Source organism: Symsagittifera roscoffensis, chromosome 4 (assembly GCF_963678635.1).
Source record: "Symsagittifera roscoffensis chromosome 4, txSymRosc1.1, whole genome shotgun sequence".
NCBI lineage: Eukaryota > Metazoa > Xenacoelomorpha > Acoela > Convolutidae > Symsagittifera > Symsagittifera roscoffensis.
Window position 1 is genome coordinate 42,070,176 of NC_087065.1, and position 20,337 is coordinate 42,090,512.

Sequence of the window (20,337 nt, forward strand, 5' to 3'; positions counted from 1 at the left end):
GGATTCTCAGAAATCCCTCAACAGTTGGTCATTTATTATTTGTAGTACAGGTAGTTGGTAAGTTTAAGCTCCAAAGTGCAACTATTTTTTTGCTTTAAATGTTTGACACTGCTTGATCGTGATAGTCAAAACCGATTCATTTGCTTTTGTAACTGTAAAAACTGTAACTTACCACATTTAGTGTAGTACATAAACTAAAAAGTTTGATTTATTTTGCGGTATCATGACATAAATGTTTCTACCAAGATACTTTTTTCATTGTTTTAAAAAAAGATGTGGCTGATTTGAGGCAATCTGATTTCTAAACTTGGTAAAAATTAATTTGATAATGCGGTTTCTGATATACATCGTGTGGGAGATTAAATAAGGAAAAAGTAAAAAAAAAAGAATAGATTTCCTTCAGTGGCGGATTTAGGGGGGGGGGGAGGGGGGTCGGACGCTTTTTTTAGGGATTCGACCCCCTGCCGACCCAAAGGGTCCCCCTTTGTACAATTTTGAGATATCCATTTTTGGTGACGGACCCAAAAATTTTTCGCCTATATATACAAATTTTGAGGGGGGAGTGCGCACCAAAAAAATGCAATTTTTTTGGTCATAAGTGCTTAAAAACGCCTTTTTTTTGGTCAATTTTTTTTAACAAATTTTTGCCTGCGGCGCAGAAAATTTGGCCAAAACAGGGACTTTTTAGTGCTTTGGGTTCGAAAAACAATTTGGTCAACCTAAAAAAAAAGGTCGACACAATTTTCCGCCCCGCACCCCTCTAGAAAATCCGCCCCGCACCCCTCTAGAAAATAGAAAATCCTAGAATCGCCCCTGATTTCATGATTTCTTCAACAAACATTAAATCAAGTTTTTATTTAGAAGTGTTTACCATAAACATTAAAGAGCGGTTCGCCCCGAGTCGAGGTTTTTCCAGCTTGTGTATAGGGACAAATACCCATGCGGTGTGCCAGACCTGTTCTAAAATATTTATGAAATTGGTCAAATACTTAAGTTATGCAGAAAAAGTGAATGAAGAATTTGTAAGCCTGTGTTGATTATAATTAAACCCGCGCATCTCTTATCATCTATTAACACCCCCACCCTCATTACACCTCCTCGTCCTTTCACCTTACACATCTGCCCATGTTTAGATTTTTCTCAAGCTGTCAGTTTACCCCATGGTAGAAGTGAGAAGGGTGGATATGGCAAGGATAAAATTGGTTTTGGCGTGGAGGCTATTCAAATAGCCAGTAAAAATTAGGCTACTAAAAACTGTAAAAACAACAAACTGTAGAAAGGATTTTACGAAGTTCTGAATCGTTCGACTGCTTTTTAAGGTTTATAGAGCAGTAGAACATAAAAAAATTAATTGTAATAAAATAAATGCATTTTTTTTCTAAAATTGAATTTTTAAAATGAAAATCATCCCCCTCAATCACCCCCCCCCTCCCGCACACACACACACACAAACACAAAAGAATAGATTTTGCTCCTTGTAACAAATCAACCACGGCAAACAAGCTTCTTTCAACCAAATTGGAACGATTTCTAAGACGGATTAAATCTCCACTTAAGCCTTAATAGCGCGAAAAATATCGTGCGTTAATTGTCCCGAATAGGTCATAATGGCGATCTTTAAACCCTCATAATTAAAACGGTTGCAGGTGAAATAATTTTTCAAATTCAAGCTCAGGACAGAAATACTATTTGAATGATATGAAGAAACTTGGTCAAAACTGGCCAGTTAAAAAGTCGAAATTTGTCTGAGGAAAGAAAACCCACCCCAAGCACAAATAATCCGTTACTTTCGTATCGAAAGTCGGAACAATAAAGCCTGCTGTTTCGTTTAATAAATACATTGACATATACAAATATGATATATACAAATGATTTTTTTGTTTGAGGAGATTATCTTTGAAAAAAAATCCAGTTACGAGCCCTGATACGAGCAGTCTTGTATAACTTTGTTCCGACTTGCAAAAAAACGGAATATTTTTCGCTTGATGTGATGTTTTTATTCAGTTAACTTTCGGTCAGCGAAGTTATTTTTTTAACTATTATAACCCATTGAAGATATCGACTCCTTTAATCAAAATGTAGAAAGACTTTTTTTACCTCCAATCATTTTTTGCAAATTTCTGGGATATTCAAAATAACCCATTTGGCCATGCTCTGGACTATTTTATTCGCGCTTTCAAGGTCTTATTCATAATGTTGAAAGCGTAACGCAAATTTTTATGCGTGCCGAAATATTCCGCACAACAAAATTGTTCCAAATTGAATTAAGGCTAGCTCTCAATTGGTTGCATTAATTTTGTACGATAAATATTTTTACACTTAATCTTCGATGTTGTCCAACGTTTATAGTTTTCAAATATTTTCTTTTACCACAAACTATTTGAGACCAGTTAAAGGGCAGTCGAACCCAGTCAGTGCTTTGCCCTGATATATGAGCAGTCTAGTTTATTTCCTAAGTTTGCTTTCTGTTCTCGATTTTGATTGCTTAATATAGCATTTGTCCACTTTTTGTCTACTTTTTTGAAATAAAGATTGTCTTTTTTGTGCGAATTCCGGGCATGGTGATTCAGCTTTCTATAGCCTATGAGTCAAATCGCAGTTCAAATCCGGGCATAAGTCAGCTGTAGTTTTTATGACTATGAAATAAATCCGGCTGCATAGTTTTTTAATTCATAAAAATTTTGCTTTGTATTTAATTGTGGTTTTGCTCATCCGGTTTGAGTACTGTTCACTCAAGCTAGACTGTAATTTATTGAATGATTGAATAGACTAAATTGGGAACTGAGTTGACTGTTAATATAGTTCCAAATGGTTCTAACGGTTTTTGCTTTGTTTGCTTTGTTTGCTTTGCTGATTCTTAAGTCAGTGGTTAAGACTCCGTCTCTTTATCATTTACGATTCATTTCCGGTGGAGTTCAAAAATTCAATATCGCTGATACTTGAAAAAACTTACAGCAAAAAACTCCGTTGTTTGAGGAAGCAACATGGATGGATCATTTCTAGAAAATGAGCGCTAGTTTTAATTTCAATATACACTTCCGTAATTAAGGAGCAAGACACTTAATTTAAGGAAATATAAAAAGAAAGTTATTTCAATAAGAGATCACTTATTCTAATTGACTATTTTCATAAGAGATCATTGTGCAAGATAGTTTTAATTATTTTAAGATGCTTTTTCAAATTATTCTACCCTCGCTCAAGTCATTCAGTGAGATCTAGTTCCAAAAATAGAATAAACCCACCGTTTTTCGGAAGCGAACCCGGTAACGTGTTATACGGAAGCTACAAACGTTTAATTGGAACCAAGTCCATAAAAATGATTTACTGTCAAGTAAGGAAAGTTTAATGGCGCAATGACCCAACTTACAAGGCTATGTGTATGACTAGGATAATGTAATTTTAACAATAAATACTTCAATGCTAAATCGAAAGAGTTTATCCACGGAAACGTCAAACAAGTCGAAACCTCATGAAATAGTCTCTTGGTACCCAATTACTCTGAAACATGCCTGGTTGATATGTAGGGGGCGGCTCTAGGAATTCCTCGAGGGGGGACAGATTTTCAAATTTTTGTCTAATTTTTTTTTAAGTCGAATTGATTTTCTGAACTCTCTCCCAAATCACTATGAAGACTTTATTTTGACCAAATTTTTTTGCCGCAGGTGATTTTTTATTTAAAAAAAAACAAGCAAAAAAGCTTTTCAAGATTTTTTGGAAGGTTTTGTGAAATAATTTTGAGGTACGTCAGCCGAAAACAGATGCTTGAAATAATGCTAACGGTCAGGTGGGATCGAATCCTTACGGAGGTCGAAAGCCTGAAAGGGGTTGGGGAATTCAGTGTGATTCTCCTTCCCCTAAATCCTCTTGCCTAAATTCCTCTGCTGTTGAATTTACTTTGCAGTTTTAGGAGGGGAGTGGAAAACTGACAAAAATGGTCCTGTTTTTTCATACCGACAGATTTACTTATTTTAAGTTGTAAAAGATTTTTATTTTATTTTGGGCTTCCAAAAAAGCCCAAAGTTTATACAACCATATTCACGCTTTTAGTAGAAATCTGCAGAAATTCTCTTGTTGATGGTCGAACGGGAAATTTATGACGCATGTAAAAAATCGAATACTATTACAATTGGTGGTTTATTTAAGTCAAGTTTGTTTCAACGTTTTTTTTGCTTGAACAAAGTAGCTTAAACGTTTATTACTCTGAATTGACTGCGCCGAATAAAAGTGGACATCATCAAATTTTTTATGCAATTTTTATCAAATAACACGTGACGTAAACAGTTGATTGATTAGTTATGACCAATTTTCACTTTATTAGGAATCAGAGTTATTGTTAATTGAAATTTTGTCTCGCTTCTCTAATCTGTGTTCGCCAGTCTCTTATTGTCTCTTATTATTGCTCTGAGGGGTTAAAAAGTAGACAAATCGTCCAGACTGGCGGCTCCTGATACAGTCAAGTCCTCTGTTTCCGCCCCTCCCTCTCCGCCCATCAACTCATTTTCACCCTCCATTTCCTCCGTCAGAAGCAACACTGTATACAAACACACATTCACGGAAACATTAAAGCGGGCTAGACACAGAACAAATCAGGTCACACGCTCTGTTGAACAAGATGTTCTGAAGACGTTCTTGAGTTTTAACATTTCCTATTGATATATTTTCATTTTGAGGGAAATAACAATGCTCGTATCAGCGCAAATCATTGAACTTTCAGGCTGTCCCTCAAGGTGCCTGGAACAATTTGTGGTATGAATTTTTCAAAAAATATATATTGAAAGAAACAAACACTGTTCTTACAAATCCAATGTAGACAAGAAAAGCGGGTTGCTGTGAAAGTAGCACAGAATATTCCGAACGTATTCATGAAAACTACGATTAAAAGTTAATCAAATTAGTGTCGTTTCTTGTACGTGGTGCGATGAGAAAACTATGCACACGCGTTGAAAGTTAGTAAATTAGGCATAATCGACAACAGTTGCTTTCAAAAAAAGAATAACTAAAAAGGTAACAATTTGAAAAAAAATTTCAAGTTCGAAAATTTCTGCTTTTTTGCACATTATTTTAAAAGAATAAAATTCAAATTAATTGCCAGAGAAATGCCAAATAAAGCTTCCAAAACTCGTTTACCCGATGAAAATTTTTTAAAAAGCCTAAATGACCAATTAATCAAGTTATCATCACTTTAATTGTTTGCTTTAACCGCTCTAAATTTGTGTAAAACTCACAAAATTAAAAAAACTAGGTTTTATTGATAACATAATATATTACTTGATCTATTCTGACGATTATTTGTGGTACCTGGTTTTGCGTGAAAAACCAAAAAAGCAGAACCTTAAGCACACCCGAATAAAAAGCTCATCCACTTTTTTCAAATGATGGGAACATCAAGAATGCTTGTATCAGAACGAAGCCCGAAATGTCCGGACGGCACATAAAAGTATGCGAAAAGGTTCTTGATAGATGTGTTTAACAATCTAGAAAATTACTGAAAAAATTAGGAATTGTTAAACTGTTTTTTTTTGGATGTAAGAAACAAACAGTTTAGTGATCTACTCATGAACCAAATAGCTTAGTTCATTTTAACTTGGAATGTGTTCAGACCGTTTTCTGATTAAACAGCTGATTAGCACAAAATATATTGCGCGTTGATTGACCCAAATTTGCAATAGGCAAACCCAAAAAATTTTCGAAGACATCATTTTAAATTTGAGCTCAAAAGATCAATATTTTATTTCATAGAAAAACTTAGTTTCAAAGTTGATTGGTTAAAAACCCTAATTTGTCTGAAAAAATGCACCAAAACAAAAAGTTTTTGTCGCATTCCTTACTAGTCGAAGTAATTAAATTTGATATGTTTCGCATCTACTTACTCTTTATTTGAGTAAAATAACGAGCTCTCAATCAATTTGTGATGATGTTTGAGTCAGATTCATTCGTTGCTTGCAAAATTTAAGCTAAGTAATTATTAATAAGCTCTCGCAAATTTTAGAAAAAATGGTCACAAAAAAAACTTTTTTTTTGAGCTAAGGCAATTTGATCGGACAAACTGAAGACCAAGCTCAAGGAATACTCTTTAGTTGCAAAAAAGTTTTTCGGTCCAGGTGATTATCATTTTGGCTTGTTCGGTAATTAATCTTCGGTTGTAACTCACGCAAGTTTGTTATTAGGGATGCGTTCTGTAAACCAAAGTGTCAGTAAATTACCGGATCAGTTAATCGAATATTACTGATAATCGAATCAGGTAATAATTACTGATACAACAATTTACTGACGACCACCAAATTTTTTTAAGATTGTATTTTAGTATTTGCCATTCGTGCTTAAGGATTTTTTAAACAACTGTAATTGTAAAGACCTTGACTTGAACAAGGATTCATTTTGAAAGTGAACGATCAATTTCTTAAATTTCCTTCTCCTTTTGTACTTGATTTGATTTTTAAACACATGAGTCAAAACCTTCGAGGTGCAAAATTGCAATATGGCAATGATTTTTGAAAGTGTTTCAAGAAAACTTATCAGCTAGTTTTTCAGGGTTTTTTAAGAGTTCTTGCAATCAAACCCGCCTTTAGTTCGCCAAGCCAATAACTTGACTTTTAGCCACGGTAGTATTTGGTTGGTCCTGTATAAAATAGCATATGCATAAACTTTACTGCTAGCTTAATCTAGGAGGTTTTATCGCGTGCTTTTTGTAACCTAATTTGCAATTCTGTTAAAACAATACATATCGTCGTTCTGAAAAAAATGGATGAAAATTTTGGCAAGGCCATTTAGTGGCAGAAGCATGACTATTTATTTATTTTCACTGTTTTTTCAAACAAAAAAACTGAACAAAAAGCTAAATCAATTTTTTTGTTCAACTCATTTACAAGCAGAGTTTTATATAAAACAATGAGATCGATAGCCAGAATGTTTCAGATTATTAGTATCATGAAATGTGATCGGCTATCATGTAATTGAACATTTTTTCGATAAAATTTCAAAATTTTGTGCTATTTTATCTTTTTTCTAAAGTTACGGTCCCCATTTGAGTAGATAAAGGTAACTTTTCTTTAAGATCCACCCTGATTTCTTTATTGAAAAAGCTCTTCAAAGCTAGAAAGCTTTCGTAGAAACTTCTTGCTTCAGCTTATTTCATCATTTTAAAAAGATTACGCAAGGTAATGTGAGCGCTTTAACGATTGTGGCATAGTTTTTGATGCATGAGCTTCTTCTTATTCTGTAGTATGTTCACTTTTCCCACATTTTTGAAGAAACTTGGTCGAAATTTATTTTTCCTTCTGGGATTATCAATTGAATAGAGAAATATCTGGTTACGATTTTTCGCCAATAATTATGCTAGTGATTTGAATGTGTTTTGGCAATACTCTCTTTGCTGTCTTCAAGTTTTCGTCGCCCAATTGTTTCGCCGCCAGAATTTTTGGTACGCCTACGCTCCTCAGAAATTTCAGCCTTCAACACGTGCAGCTGCACTTCTAAATTTCAAACCGAATTAACTTCTATGATAATGTATAATTTATCTAGCTTCCTCAGGTATAAGTGTCTTCAAGGCTTCGATTTAGCGAGAGCATGATTTATTTGTTTTTCAATAGATTGGTTAATGGTCTTGGTCTCAACTAGATTTTTGATCTTTGATCCTTGATGGTCTCCGACTAATATCGGACTCAGTGCTGAATTTACTGTTTTTTTTTATTAAGTGAAACAGTAGTTTCTTCTTTGTAATTCAGTTTTGGATTCTCGACATAATCTTCTGGGCTCTTAGCTTCAATGCATGACCGTCTCCGTTCTTCGGATGGTTCATTCCACGTTCCATTTCTGCTTTTGAAACGCTGGGTTAAGCTTATCGCAAAAATTAGGCTATCATTTAGTCTAAAACTACCTCGTCTTTAAAACTTAAGCTAGGCACTTCGTGTTTTCTGGCGTCTTTGAAACCCAATTAGAGGAATCATTTTTACTTTTATCTTATATGTGTAGATATAATGTGGCAAAACTATAAAAATTGCACAAACAACGTCAGAAAAACAAAGTATACGCCTCTCAAAAGTTTTTAAATGAAGAAGGGAGGAAAATTGGATGTTACCATTAGGAAAAAAGCCGGAACTCGAGTTAAATCTCTTCAAACCTAGTTAAGATTACAACTTCACAGGAGCACCGAAGGCTACTCGCCAGAGTATCAGATTCAACTACTACCAAATTAAATCCTCATTTTTAATTTAATATTTGAAAAACTTGAGGAGACACTCTTATTTCAATTAATATTTCAATGGTCGCATCATTTGAATGAGCTTCAATGGGCTTCAGATTTCCCCTGCAAGTCTACTGAGAGAAAAAAGTATCATATGAAGGCTAGCCAATTCGAGACCGAAATTAAACTCGAGACCGAATTTAAATGAGACCGAAAATTAAACATAGTCAAATAAAAAGAATCAAATTGCCAAACAAACCCATCACAACAAAATCAAAAAAATAAGAAATCAAAAAAGTGTTTTCTATTTTCCATGAAGAAGTTTTCACAAACTTCATGGCAATCACTCTTTTTCTGAAGTTATTGATTATGAAAACTTTCTAGCCTAAAAGAAGGACTTTTGTGGTTCTATCAAAGTACAAAATGATAGATTTCGCTCCTATTATTATACCAATTATGGCATATAAGCTTTCTTGAACCAATTTGGAACGATTTCTAGGGCGGATTAAATCTCCGCTTACGCGTAAATAGCGCGAAATATATCGCGCGTTTATTGTTCCAAATTGGCCAAAATGGCAATCTTTAAACCCCCATAATTTTACGAAAAATGGTCACAGGTGAAATATCTTTTCAAATTTAAGCTCAGGACAACAATATCTTTTGAATGATATAAAAAATTCCGTAAAAATGGCTAGTTAAAAAGTCGAAATTTGTCTGAAGAAAAAAAAAACCCACCCCGAGCACAAAGATTCCGTTACTTTCGAATCGAAAGTCGGAACAACAACCCATTTTATACATTCAATTATCCCGCTCTGCAAATTTGTTCCGAAATGAATTGAGGCAAGCTAAATGATCCGAATAATTTCAAGCACGACTCAAAGTTTAACACTTAGAGTTTAACATTATCAGCCTAAATTTAATATTTTGTCATACGAATTTCATTTAACAAAAATTATTCGAGATCATCTAAGAGGCAGTCAAAACATTCAAAGTTTTGCCCTGATATGAGCAGTCTTGTTTTGAATCAGAGCAATTTCACAGAAAATATTTCTAAATCATGGGGATCACTTCTGGACTCTTTGTATTCCCAAGGCCAGTGTGCTTGCACTTGTCTATATGAGTTGAAAAAAAGTGTGCTCGCACTAGTATTGTTTTTAATATTGACTAGTTTTAAAAAGCTAACTTTTTTTATGTGCGGCGTTCCAAAATAAGTTGAGGCAAAATAAGTTCATAATATAATTTCCGTATACGGCTCAAATTTAGCCTTTGGTATTTGATAGAGTCAGTCCAAAATTTGTTGTTAAAATTTGTTTTATTTGTTAAAAGCTATTCGAGAGCAGTGAAGTTGCAGTCGGAAAACCCAGAGCTTGGCTTTAGTAATTTAGCAAATTTGTTCGTTTTTGTTCCGACTTTCGATACGAAAGTAACGGAATATTTGTGCTCGGGGTGGGTTTTTTTTCTTCAGACCATTTTCGACTTTTTAACTAGCCACTTTTGACGGACTTTTTTTTAATATCATTCGAAAGCTATTGGTGTTTTGAGCTTAAATTTGAAAAGATATTTCACCTGTGATCCTTTTTCGTAAAGTTATGAGGGTTTAAAGATTGCCATTTTGACCAATTTGGGACAATTAACGCGCGATATAATTCGCGCTATTAACGCGTAAGCGGAGATTTAATGCGTCTTAGAAATCGTTCCAAATTGGTTAAAAGAAGCTTATTTGCCATAATTGATTTGTTACAAGGAGCGAAATCTATTGTTTTGAATTTAAATGGCGTGTGGGGGGATGATTTTCAAAAAAAAATTTCAAATTTTAGAAAAAAAATTTTTCATTTTATTTTATTTCATTTAATTTTTTAATGTTGTTTATCTTATTACTGCTCCATAAACGTTAAAAGGCAGTCGGAACTTTCAAGGCTTCGCCCTGATACGAGCAGTCTTGTTCAATTTGATAAATTATATGATCCTTTGGTATTGTGAGTGCAACTGTTTTTGAGCAATTGATTCAATTACGCGGCTTCAAGTACATGTTGGCAGGCCAGGGATGGAGCAAAATGGAAGTAACGACGGATTAAGAGTTCGAACAAAAATCAGAGAAAAATATGGCAAATTGAGTGATCAAGCAAAAAAAAGGAAGGTTTTATTTTAGAAGCAGTATAATTATAATTGTAGGCTTATTTATAAAATATTTGCGAAGAAATTGCGGAAGATTATCGTTTGGGGTGGTTTTTTTCCTTCAGTCAAACTTCGGCATTTTATATAATAAAATTGAAAACAAAATTTTCCAATACATTGAAAATGTCGTCTCCCTGATTTCAAACTTGAAAAGATATGATGTTCTCTCCAATAATCTTTTGTGAAGTTTCGGAAGTTTGAAACTCTTGGTCATGCTCTGAAATAACTTACGTGCATTTTTGTGGTTTCATTTACTTAAATGCTAACAACTTAACAGAATTTTGTTAGGCTCGGTGAATTATTTCGCACTACAAAACTAATCCAACTTGAGTTGAAGCAAGTTACTCTGTCGTAATAATTTTGTACGTTCCAATTTTTGATCTGATTTTAATTTGATTTTCAAAGGAAGGATGGAATATTTGTGCTCTGAGTATTTCTTCATTTCTTCAGATAAATTTCGACTTTTTAACCGGCCACTCAAGTTTTTTATACCATCTAAAAAAATTTATGTTCTGAGCTCAAATTTGAAAATAAAAAAGATTTTTCTCGTTTTTTTTGCCAGAATTTATAGCAGTTTGAATTAGAGACTTAAGCCTAAGAAAAATTCATTTAAAAGTCCATCTAATTTGAAAATTCATCTAAATTAATTTTATTATTATTTTTTGTTTAACTAAAACTTAAATTACCCAAAATCTGAGTTGTTCCTTCGTCTTCGAGGATTTTTCAAAAGCGCTGTTTTAATCAAGTTTTTTTTTCAATTTTCTTTTGTAATTTTGTAACTTTCGCTCTAAAATCGGAAGTAAAAATCTCAAAATTATTTCCTCCGACAGACATCTTATCAGCATAATAGACAGACATCTTATCGGCTTTTTCTTGTTCGATAATGGAATTCTTGTCCACTAATTGGGAACGCTTCTTTTGGGCACTGGTGATAAACAATGAGCAATCGCATTTTTTGCAAAGTAATACTAGTCGTAATTTGCTAAGTCTTATGGATTTGCATCAACGCTTTTTGAATAATATAAAAAAGGGACGTTTAAAAGATTTACGGGTTTCAGTTATTGTTTCAGTAACTTTGAAAAAGTGAAACATGCAAAAAATTTCTGATAACCTGCTGCATATTGCAATAGGCTTACTTCAACTGCATTTCAACCGTGAAATTTCAAACGCCTCTTGGGTATAGAGAAAAGAAACGTATTGAAATTTTTAACTGCTCGGATTGCTCTATTCGTTTTCCTCCGAATAAAGTTCACAAAGTAAAGACTTTTTTGGCCAACTGTTGCTTGCCTGGAAGGCCGAAAACCGAATCGAGAAAAATAAGAAACATAAAAAACAATTGACAAAAATTCCAGCCCGAAGATCTGTGTGTAATTACCACAGTACGTTCATTATTTGCTTCGAAACAAAAGAAATATTTTCTTACGGTCTTCCGCGGAGCCCAGTCCGCTGACTCGGCTGGTTGAACTCTGTCGGCCTCTGTTGACACTCATTTCTGTCCCCTCCTCCCGCCCCGCTGAGTGAAGTGGGAACATATACTTAGAGGACATTAGGTCAAGGTCAACATCCTCGGTCAAGGGCAGTTTGGACCATCTGAAACGATACAATGAGATAATCAACCAAAATATCCACACCAACATTGATTACACCAACATTTCCTCAAGCTACAATCACTAATTTATTTTTACTTTTGATTCGTTTTCACTCAGGAAACCAGACATTTCAAGAAGAAATAAGACGGATACGTGTTAGATATCATACAGAAGGCTCTTTAAGCAGTAATTTTGTCATTCAAACCGCAAAAAAAAACAAATGGAAAATTTTAACAAAAAAATAGGTTTTGGGAAAGTGTTAATTAATCCCCATTCATGCAATAGAGACTGATTATTTTGATTGACTTTTCAGACGACCCTAAAATTAGCTGAATTCATTTTTTTTCCAAAAATCTGGTCCCATGTTCTTGAAGTGTATGTTTCTGAGTGAAATCGATTGCTACCCTGGTAAAAATTCTATAGTCTGCTCTGCATGTAATGGTAGAAAAATCTTTAAACTTTGTCGTATAATAACGAAGAACCGAGGAAAAGAAAGGGCGCAAAAATTTGAGTCACTTTACTTCCTTTGCGGTTTGCTTGCATTAGATGGTAGAGTTAACCAATGCATCTCCATTGACGAAATTAATTTTCTGTCATTTTGAACTTAGGCCACTAAGAACCGTTGAAGAACTGAAATTGAGTTGTAACGTTGCTAAATTTAAATTTGTACCAAATTATGCTAAGGATAATTTGGACTAATTCATGGCAGTGATTCGTTGTTCATCTCTAAACAGCAAATTGACAAATTTGACTGAAAAAAAGTTAAGAGAAACGGCTATCTCGAATCATAGTCACTCGACTCGGATTAAAAAAAACTTTTTGTAGACTTTGGGGACCCGAAGAGTTTTGCGAACCAGAGCCGACAATAGTTGTTTGAATAACGATCGAAGGTCCAAAAAAATTGAAATAAATTTTGTGGTGCAAATAAGGGTGAAATCCAACAGCTAGCTAAAGTTATTTGTTTAGTCTTCTATAGCTTATGCAAAATTAAAAATTGCTTAAAAAACCAACTTATGGTTTCAATTTGAAAAAAAGGTAATCAAGGTAGTCAAGGAACGCTTTGGTGAGTTCAAAAGCGCAAGCACACAAAGCCACTTAGTACTCTTGTAGTACATTAGTCTACAGAAAACTAAAATGAAATGGTTTTAACGCCAACGCATCTAAAAAACTTCAAAAAAAATAAATAATCAAAGATCTCAGTAAAGAAGCGGTACTTCCCGAGAATACGATGCTGAAATCTTAAGGACACCTCATAAATAATGGAGACGACCCGATACCTATCAGAAGTCTTGAAAGTTTTCAATTTGAACAGACAAGAGACAAAAGCTGTCCAGACAAAAGCTGTTCTTTTTCAACTGACCATCATGGTGATTGAAAAAAAACCGAAAAAAGAAACACAATTTGCAGGACCAGAAGCTGACTTTGAAGGAACAAACCAAGAAAATAAATTTAGTCTATTCCAATGTACGCAAACTATAAGACTCCATGTCATAATGATTCAGTACTATCTAATTTGTATAAATAAAACTTGGCTCGTCCCGGAAAAAAAACAGACATTATTTTTTATTCCTGACTACACAATCTTGAGAAATGACCTTCGAGCAACAAAAATTGAAGGAAAAAACATGTGTATTTATCGCTATGAAACACGGCATCTTTTTTGTCAAACTAAACTATGAGCTGTCGGATTGCTGGATAGCTCAAACTCAATTTCCCATTCCATGCAATTTTTGCTGTCTTTCTAGCGCACCAATGCATAGCATTTAATCAAAAAAGTTTTCTCTAATGACGCCTTCCATCGTAGATAACAGCAACAACATCAAATTTGATAAGAAGATTAAACCCAAAAGGAAAGACTAAGAAAAACTACAAAATTAGAAAAAAGAAAAAAGAAATTTAACTCATTCAAGAGAAACTTCAAGCTGAGAAAAAGGAAGCTGGCCAAAAAGAATGAACTTATAGAACTCGAGAAGAACAAGAGTGTTTTGAGGCCATCTTTTCCTAAAAAAAGAGCGCAAATGCAAAGATATCTGGAAAGTACTCGAAAAACGGAGTTGGCTTTGGAACGATAAACTTGACAATAACAGCCGAGGCAGAGCAATTTTTTTTCAGTGAATACTTTCAAATGCGTTCCTCAATATGGATAAAACTACCGGCCTACATCAGCACCATATTGCTTTTCTTAACAAAAGATCGAATTGTTTGGAAGACGATATCAAAAACATTAATGATAAAATTAATAAAGAGTTAAGATGTACCACTGGTAACTATTGTATCTAACTAAGGTTAAAAGAGAATAAACGTATTGTTTGAATTAAAACTGACTGTAGTCTAAAAAGAGCAACTAGTGAGTCGAAGTCCACTGGACTTCGTAGAGTTAACATTGACTGGTACGTAATTAGATAATAGAGGTCAAGGTTATAACATACTAAAAATACTGAATCACAACATTCCCCAGTGCACAAAAATTAATATCTGCCCGCTCAACGATGTGGCCAATATCACACATATACTCCATCTCCCCTCGCTCCACCAGGGCCAAAGAAGAAACAAAACGTAACCGCATTTAGCACCAATGGATTTTACAGAGAGTACAAATTACAATGGAGGTAATTATATGGTAATATATACAGGCTACTTACAGGTTTACACAGATATCAACACTGAATGTACAAAATGATATGTACAATTGGGGTTATGTAGCATTTGTACAATTAAAGCAAACTAACTAACTCACTAACTAAGTAAATAAAAAAAAAATTCTGGGTATCCAATGGATAAAAGTTAAATCAAATACGTAACATGTCGTGTTACCACCGCTTAAAAGTTTTCAGAGTTTGGGACCGTAGAGTTGTATCTAGTATGGAAATTATCTGCCTCTATTCTTACATCGGTATCGATGCCCGAGGATATGTCGCTATCGATGTCATCCTGAGTATTACTGGTCACTTCTACCAATGGTGGCGATACCCATGCGGTCCTTGTCGCCTGAGAGGAAGTTGTTGAGAGATCGTCTTGTGTGGTTTCAGTAACCAAAATCGTGTGACGTGGGATCTCATCAATGGGTGTAAGATAATCCGAGGGGGACGTCGTACAGAATGAAGGATTTTGTTTTGAACTCTTTGCACCGGAAAACGTAATAAGCGGTTCGTCATCGGAGTCTACTGCACTAATTGTCTCCGTACCGAGCGTCACTTGGACGATAAACCGTCTATCGCCATGGAATTTCGGGGGGCCTGGATTTCTTCTTACACGAAGTTTTGCGGGTATCGGGCTCTTTGATGTTTCCACTGACTTCTCCGGAGAACTATCCACTCGAATTGGGTCGTCAACTCTTCCCGTTGGTAAAATGACTGTTGTCTGCGTATTTGTCTGGCTTGTTACGGTACTCCTTGGTTGATCTAAATCACTATGAAGGTTAGCAGTCGGTGTATTATATACAGTTTCCGCTTCCGTACCCAAGTAGTCGTCAATGACTTTATCCCAAAGGTCTTACGCTGACGACGAATCTAGATTATTAAAGTCGAATTTTGAACCTTTCGAGGTCGTGATGAATGTTCTCCTCTTTTTGCTTGAATTTCCACCCGTTGGTGTATTAGTCATCGAAGGGCCTCCTGTATTTGAGTCTCGTCTCTTGGAAGGGGAGTTTCTTTTTCGTTTGCCTGCTCCTTGGCTGAAAGGATTTGACAGTGGGGCTCGCTGAAGATTTCTATCTACTTTGTCAGCAGGGTCGCTCTCATAGCCTCTCTCCTCAATTGTTCTGTCTTCCAGGTAGCCATCTTCAAACGCGTCATCGGCCCCCCAGTCCTGTGCTCTGTCCTTCGTTAAGATTGATTTCCCCTTATCTAAACTAATTGCGTGAGAGACCAAAGATTTCCAGAACGTATTGGGAGATCTATTAAAATGTTTTGAGAAAGGAGAGCATCCAATGGATGATTGTTTCGTCGAGCGTATGTTCCAAATAATTTTATCAATAGCCGTATTTAAAGATGGTTTTGGATCGTTGAACGACATTGCCAGAAGCTTAGCTTTGACCGTGTAAATGAGTCTTTCTACTACTCCGCTGGATCTATGATCGTCAACCGTACATAGAATTAAATTAATGTTGTTCTTCTCACAGAAGTTTCTAAAATCAAACGAAGTAAAACATGACCCATGGTCGGCTCTAATGGACTTTGGAAATCCGTGAAGATGGCAGTAATCTGTCATGAAGGTTAAAATTGAAGAAGTCGAGGTGTTGTTTACTACCTTCGCAGACGGAAACTTTGAAAAGCGATCAATGCATAACAAAAGGTATTTTGCGTTACCCCAACTCCTGTCCAATGGGCCAGCAAAGTCTAAATCTACTTCTTTATTTGGTTCGGTCAGATTCGGTAATTTCTCAGTCTTGTTCGTCCCTAGTAACACTTTTAGGTTCTTACCGGCCATTATACACTGAGTGCAATTCTTTCCATGATGGTATATCTCTCTGTATAGGTGTGGCCACCAAATGCTTTCTGCCAAGGCTTTCATCCCAAACTGCCCTGGATGAGTCTCGTGAAGGAGTGACAAGAAAGGTGATCGTAATGCAGCCGGCACTATCAGTTTGTTATCATTGAATAACAGCCCTTCTTTCACATGTATATCCCTCTGGAAGTTCTTTAAGTAGGCTCCGAATTTGTCCAATGGTTTGCCTTCGTGTACCGCCTTCTTTACTTCCTTGAGGATTTTGTCTTCGTCCGTCATGAGTTTAATCAGCTTTTTCGAACAATGATCTGAGAGTGATAACGGGTTGTCTGGCAATCTGAGATCTCCCTTGTATTTGGCCAACAGTGTCTTGTGTAGGTCTGACATTATGTCGTTATTAAAATTCCAGAAGATTCCTTTCTTTTCTGCCCTGAGGGAAATTTTTAACAAGTTGACCGATGTAATAAATTCTTGTAACTGTTTTTTTCTGATCTGAATTTAATGACTGATTGATTAATAATACTGATTGGGCAAGAAAGAATAAAAAAGTTTTGTCTGATAAGTAAAAATAATTGAAATCAAATTTTGATAAATTTAAAGGAACACAACCGCTTGTGCAAGACTCTGAACGCGAGTGATTGGAATTACAAATTCTGATAGTGTCGTTTACGTAATTCAGAATATTCGAGAAGAACGACCGTTGGATGCTTTGCGATAAATCTTTCTTTCCACCCATTGGATTATTACAATCCAAGTTACTAATCGTATTTACATCCAATGGATTATACACTTCGTTCTTTTTACAATTGTTCTTTTTACAATCGTTATTTACAGAGAGGTTTTCTACAATCTTTTGTTCTGTCGCCACTACAAATTCGCTATCGTAGTGTGATGTAGGGAGTGCTTTACCTGAAGGTAGTCTCGACAATAAATCTGTAAATCCCATTTCTTTTCCCGGAATGTGTTTGATCTTAAAATTAAATGGTAACAGTCGATTTACCCAACGGGTTAATCTGCTATGCATAGTTTTGTTGCTCTGGTTTGCATTTAATGCTGATAATAATGCCTTATGGTCCGTCACAATTTCAAATTCGGCACCATACAAGTAATTTTTAAAATGTTCTGTAGCCCAGACTACCCCCAACAATTCAAGTTCGTTTGTAGAATATTTACTTTCGTGGTTGTTTAAAAATCGGGAGGCGAATGCTATTGTTACCCAATTTTCTCCATTCCATTGTTCTAGGGTAGCTCCTAAGCCGTTATGGGAAGCGTCTGTCTTTAGTCTTGACATCCTTTTTATGTCGAAGTGGTTGTTCTCTGTTATCTTCACTATCTGTTGTTTTAGTTCTTCAAATGCTTTAGTATGTTCGTCATTCCATTGGTAGACTGATTTCTTCACAAGAAGTGGTCGTAGGGGGAACTTAGAGCGGACAAATTCGGGACGAATTTCATATACTGATTGATCGATCCAAAGAAAGACCTAAGTTCAGATATGTTTTTGGGGTTTGGTAGGTTTTTCATCGAATCTGACTTTCCCACCAATGGTTTCACGCCCGATTTTGATATCTTGAAACCTAGCCACTCTATTTCTTTTTGGAAGAATGCACATTTCTCCCATTTTACCGCCATATTCTTGTTGTCCAAAATGTTTAAAATGTTTGTTAGTATCGCTTTGTGTTCATTCAATGAACCTTTTGAAGCTATTAAAATGTCGTCGATATAACAATTGGTAAAAGGAATGTCTTTCAATAAGGAATCCATTACCCTCTGGAATTCGTTTGGCATATCGCCCAATCCGTAAAATCCAGTTAAAAACCTATAGGTTCCAGTGGTTTCGCCCCCCACGATACTAAAATTACACTGTTTGCTAGTGTCTGTGCATAATTGTAGTTGGCTATATGCGTTCTTTAGATCTAGATTACTAAACCAAACTTCCCCTGACTCTTTGCTTGACAGTTGAAGAGCAATATTATCGATCAGTTCATGTATGTTTGGCATCTGGTACTTGTTCTTGAATATCTGATTATTTAATAGTTTCGAATCTAATGCCAACTTGATGCTACCGTCTTTTTTTCTTGTAATCACAATTGGGCTTATAAAACAATCTTCATCGCATTTGTTCAATTTTATGATATGCCCCTCTTTTTCCATTCTATTTAGTTCCGTTTTTACGTTATCGAGTAGATGTAAGGGAACTCTTCTACCTTTGGTTTGGATAGGTTTGAATGGGGAATGGAAATGAGTAACTTTTCTGTCCGATGGTATTTTCCCCACTCTGTTAAATAGCCCTTTGTACCTATGATACAGATTAAGGGTCGTGTCTGAATAATTATTTAACTTACACAACTCTGGGCGTGATATGTTGTTGACAGGTAGTAGAGGCTGTCGTTGGGCTATCTCTATTCCAATTCTCGGGAGATTGTCGTTACCCAGGATGTTCCTCTCATGTCCAGAAGTGATAAAAAATGGGGTTTCGTCCGCGGTCCATCCATTGGATTGTAACCTCACTACCACTTTCCCGATGATGTTGATTGTGTCGTTAGTGAATCCGCAGTATAGTTCCCTCGTTTTCTTCTCAACTGGCTGAATCTTCAACTGTGGATTTCTCAGTTTCAATTCGTGAAGTACATTTTGTTTCAGGAAGCTTACTGGGCTTGCCGAATCCACTGGAATGTTCAAGTTGACTATCGCGTCGTCTCCCAAACCGATGTTGACAAGTTTCTTTGTTTCCAAACCATTGGTATCGTTGATTGTTCTAATGTTGAGAACGGAATAGTCATCGTTATCACTTATCCCCTCTTCGGTCCAAGCGTTAATCACTCCGCAAAAATTTTCTTCGCTTCTCATCTGAAGATCTTCTGGGGAATATGAACAATTCTGACTATTTACAGCTTCATCTACAATATTTACAGCGGGTTTTCTTCCTTTCGACTTACAAAGTCTTCCAAAATGTCCTTTATATTTACAAATATTACACACGATTTCTTTCGCCGGACACACATTCAGATGACCCTTGGTAAACGCATTCCCGCATTTCATACAAGTATTTGATCTTTCTATGTTCAAGCTTGGTTCCTTTTTTACGTTGTTGAAGTTTTCATACCCTCTCCCACTATTTCCTGTCGTATTGAAAGATCTAGTCATACTGGTCAGTTTGAGGTGGTTATAGTAGCCTTTTTCGTCAATTATTGCTTGGTTTAGTGCATCCAATGGATTGAGAGTTTCCGAAAGTAGTCTACGTTGTAAGTCGCAGTTTTTCATGTTAAAAATAATTACGTCTCTGATCCACTCCTGTTCTGCGTTAATTCCAATTTCACATGATCTCGCCAAATCTGATAACGCGCCCCAAAATTGTTCATAGGATTCTCTATCCTTTTGTTTCCTGCTCAATAGTTTGTATCCTTCAAATGTTATGTTGGTTGGTTTGATAAAAGCCAATTCTAGCATTTCGTAAAATTCCTTGAATGAGATTCCTAGGATTTTTACCCTTGGATGTTTCTGGGCGAAAACTCTTTTGCCTTCCGCTCCTAAGGCCAAGTATAGGATTGACCTTACTTTTTTATTGGCCTCATATCTCCTCATTCCTCCGAATTTCCTTTTTTCTTCTGCTAGTCTTTTCTCTTCAGCGTGTTCGTAAACTCGCATTGTTTCTTTATTCCTGGCCTCCCTGGCTTTCCTCTGTTGGTCAGTTTCTGACTCCTGGGCACCTTCTAGGATCGGTAACGTCGTCTCCCCTTCCATTGGTTCTTTGAGGTTATCTAAGTCTAGATTTTCCTTCGCGATAATGGCCAAATGGAATTGGTCTATCCAATTGTTCCATTGGGTGGGGGGTTCTACCGTGTGGTTCGGCCAAAAGGCGGGTATTCCCCTCAGGTTCGAATCAGTTGTTGACTGCGCCATAATAAAGAGTTAAGATGTACCACTGGTAACTATTGTATCTAACTA

General features: G+C 35.8%; 1 protein-coding gene across 1 annotated transcript in view; it reads right to left on the bottom strand.

The window, feature by feature from the left end:
* Positions 1 to 4,184: 4,184 nt before the first annotated feature.
* Positions 4,185 to 20,337, bottom strand: part of LOC134844455 (uncharacterized) — a 114,234-nt gene continuing 98,081 nt past the window's right edge. Inside the window, exons 12-13 of the mRNA XM_063861152.1 lie at positions 11,781 to 11,947; positions 4,185 to 4,531 (exon numbers count right to left, since the gene is read on the bottom strand). Coding sequence (XP_063717222.1) covers positions 4,410 to 4,531; positions 11,781 to 11,947 — 289 coding nt within the window. The 3' untranslated portion in view covers positions 4,185 to 4,409. The remainder of the gene's footprint in view (positions 4,532 to 11,780; positions 11,948 to 20,337) is intronic.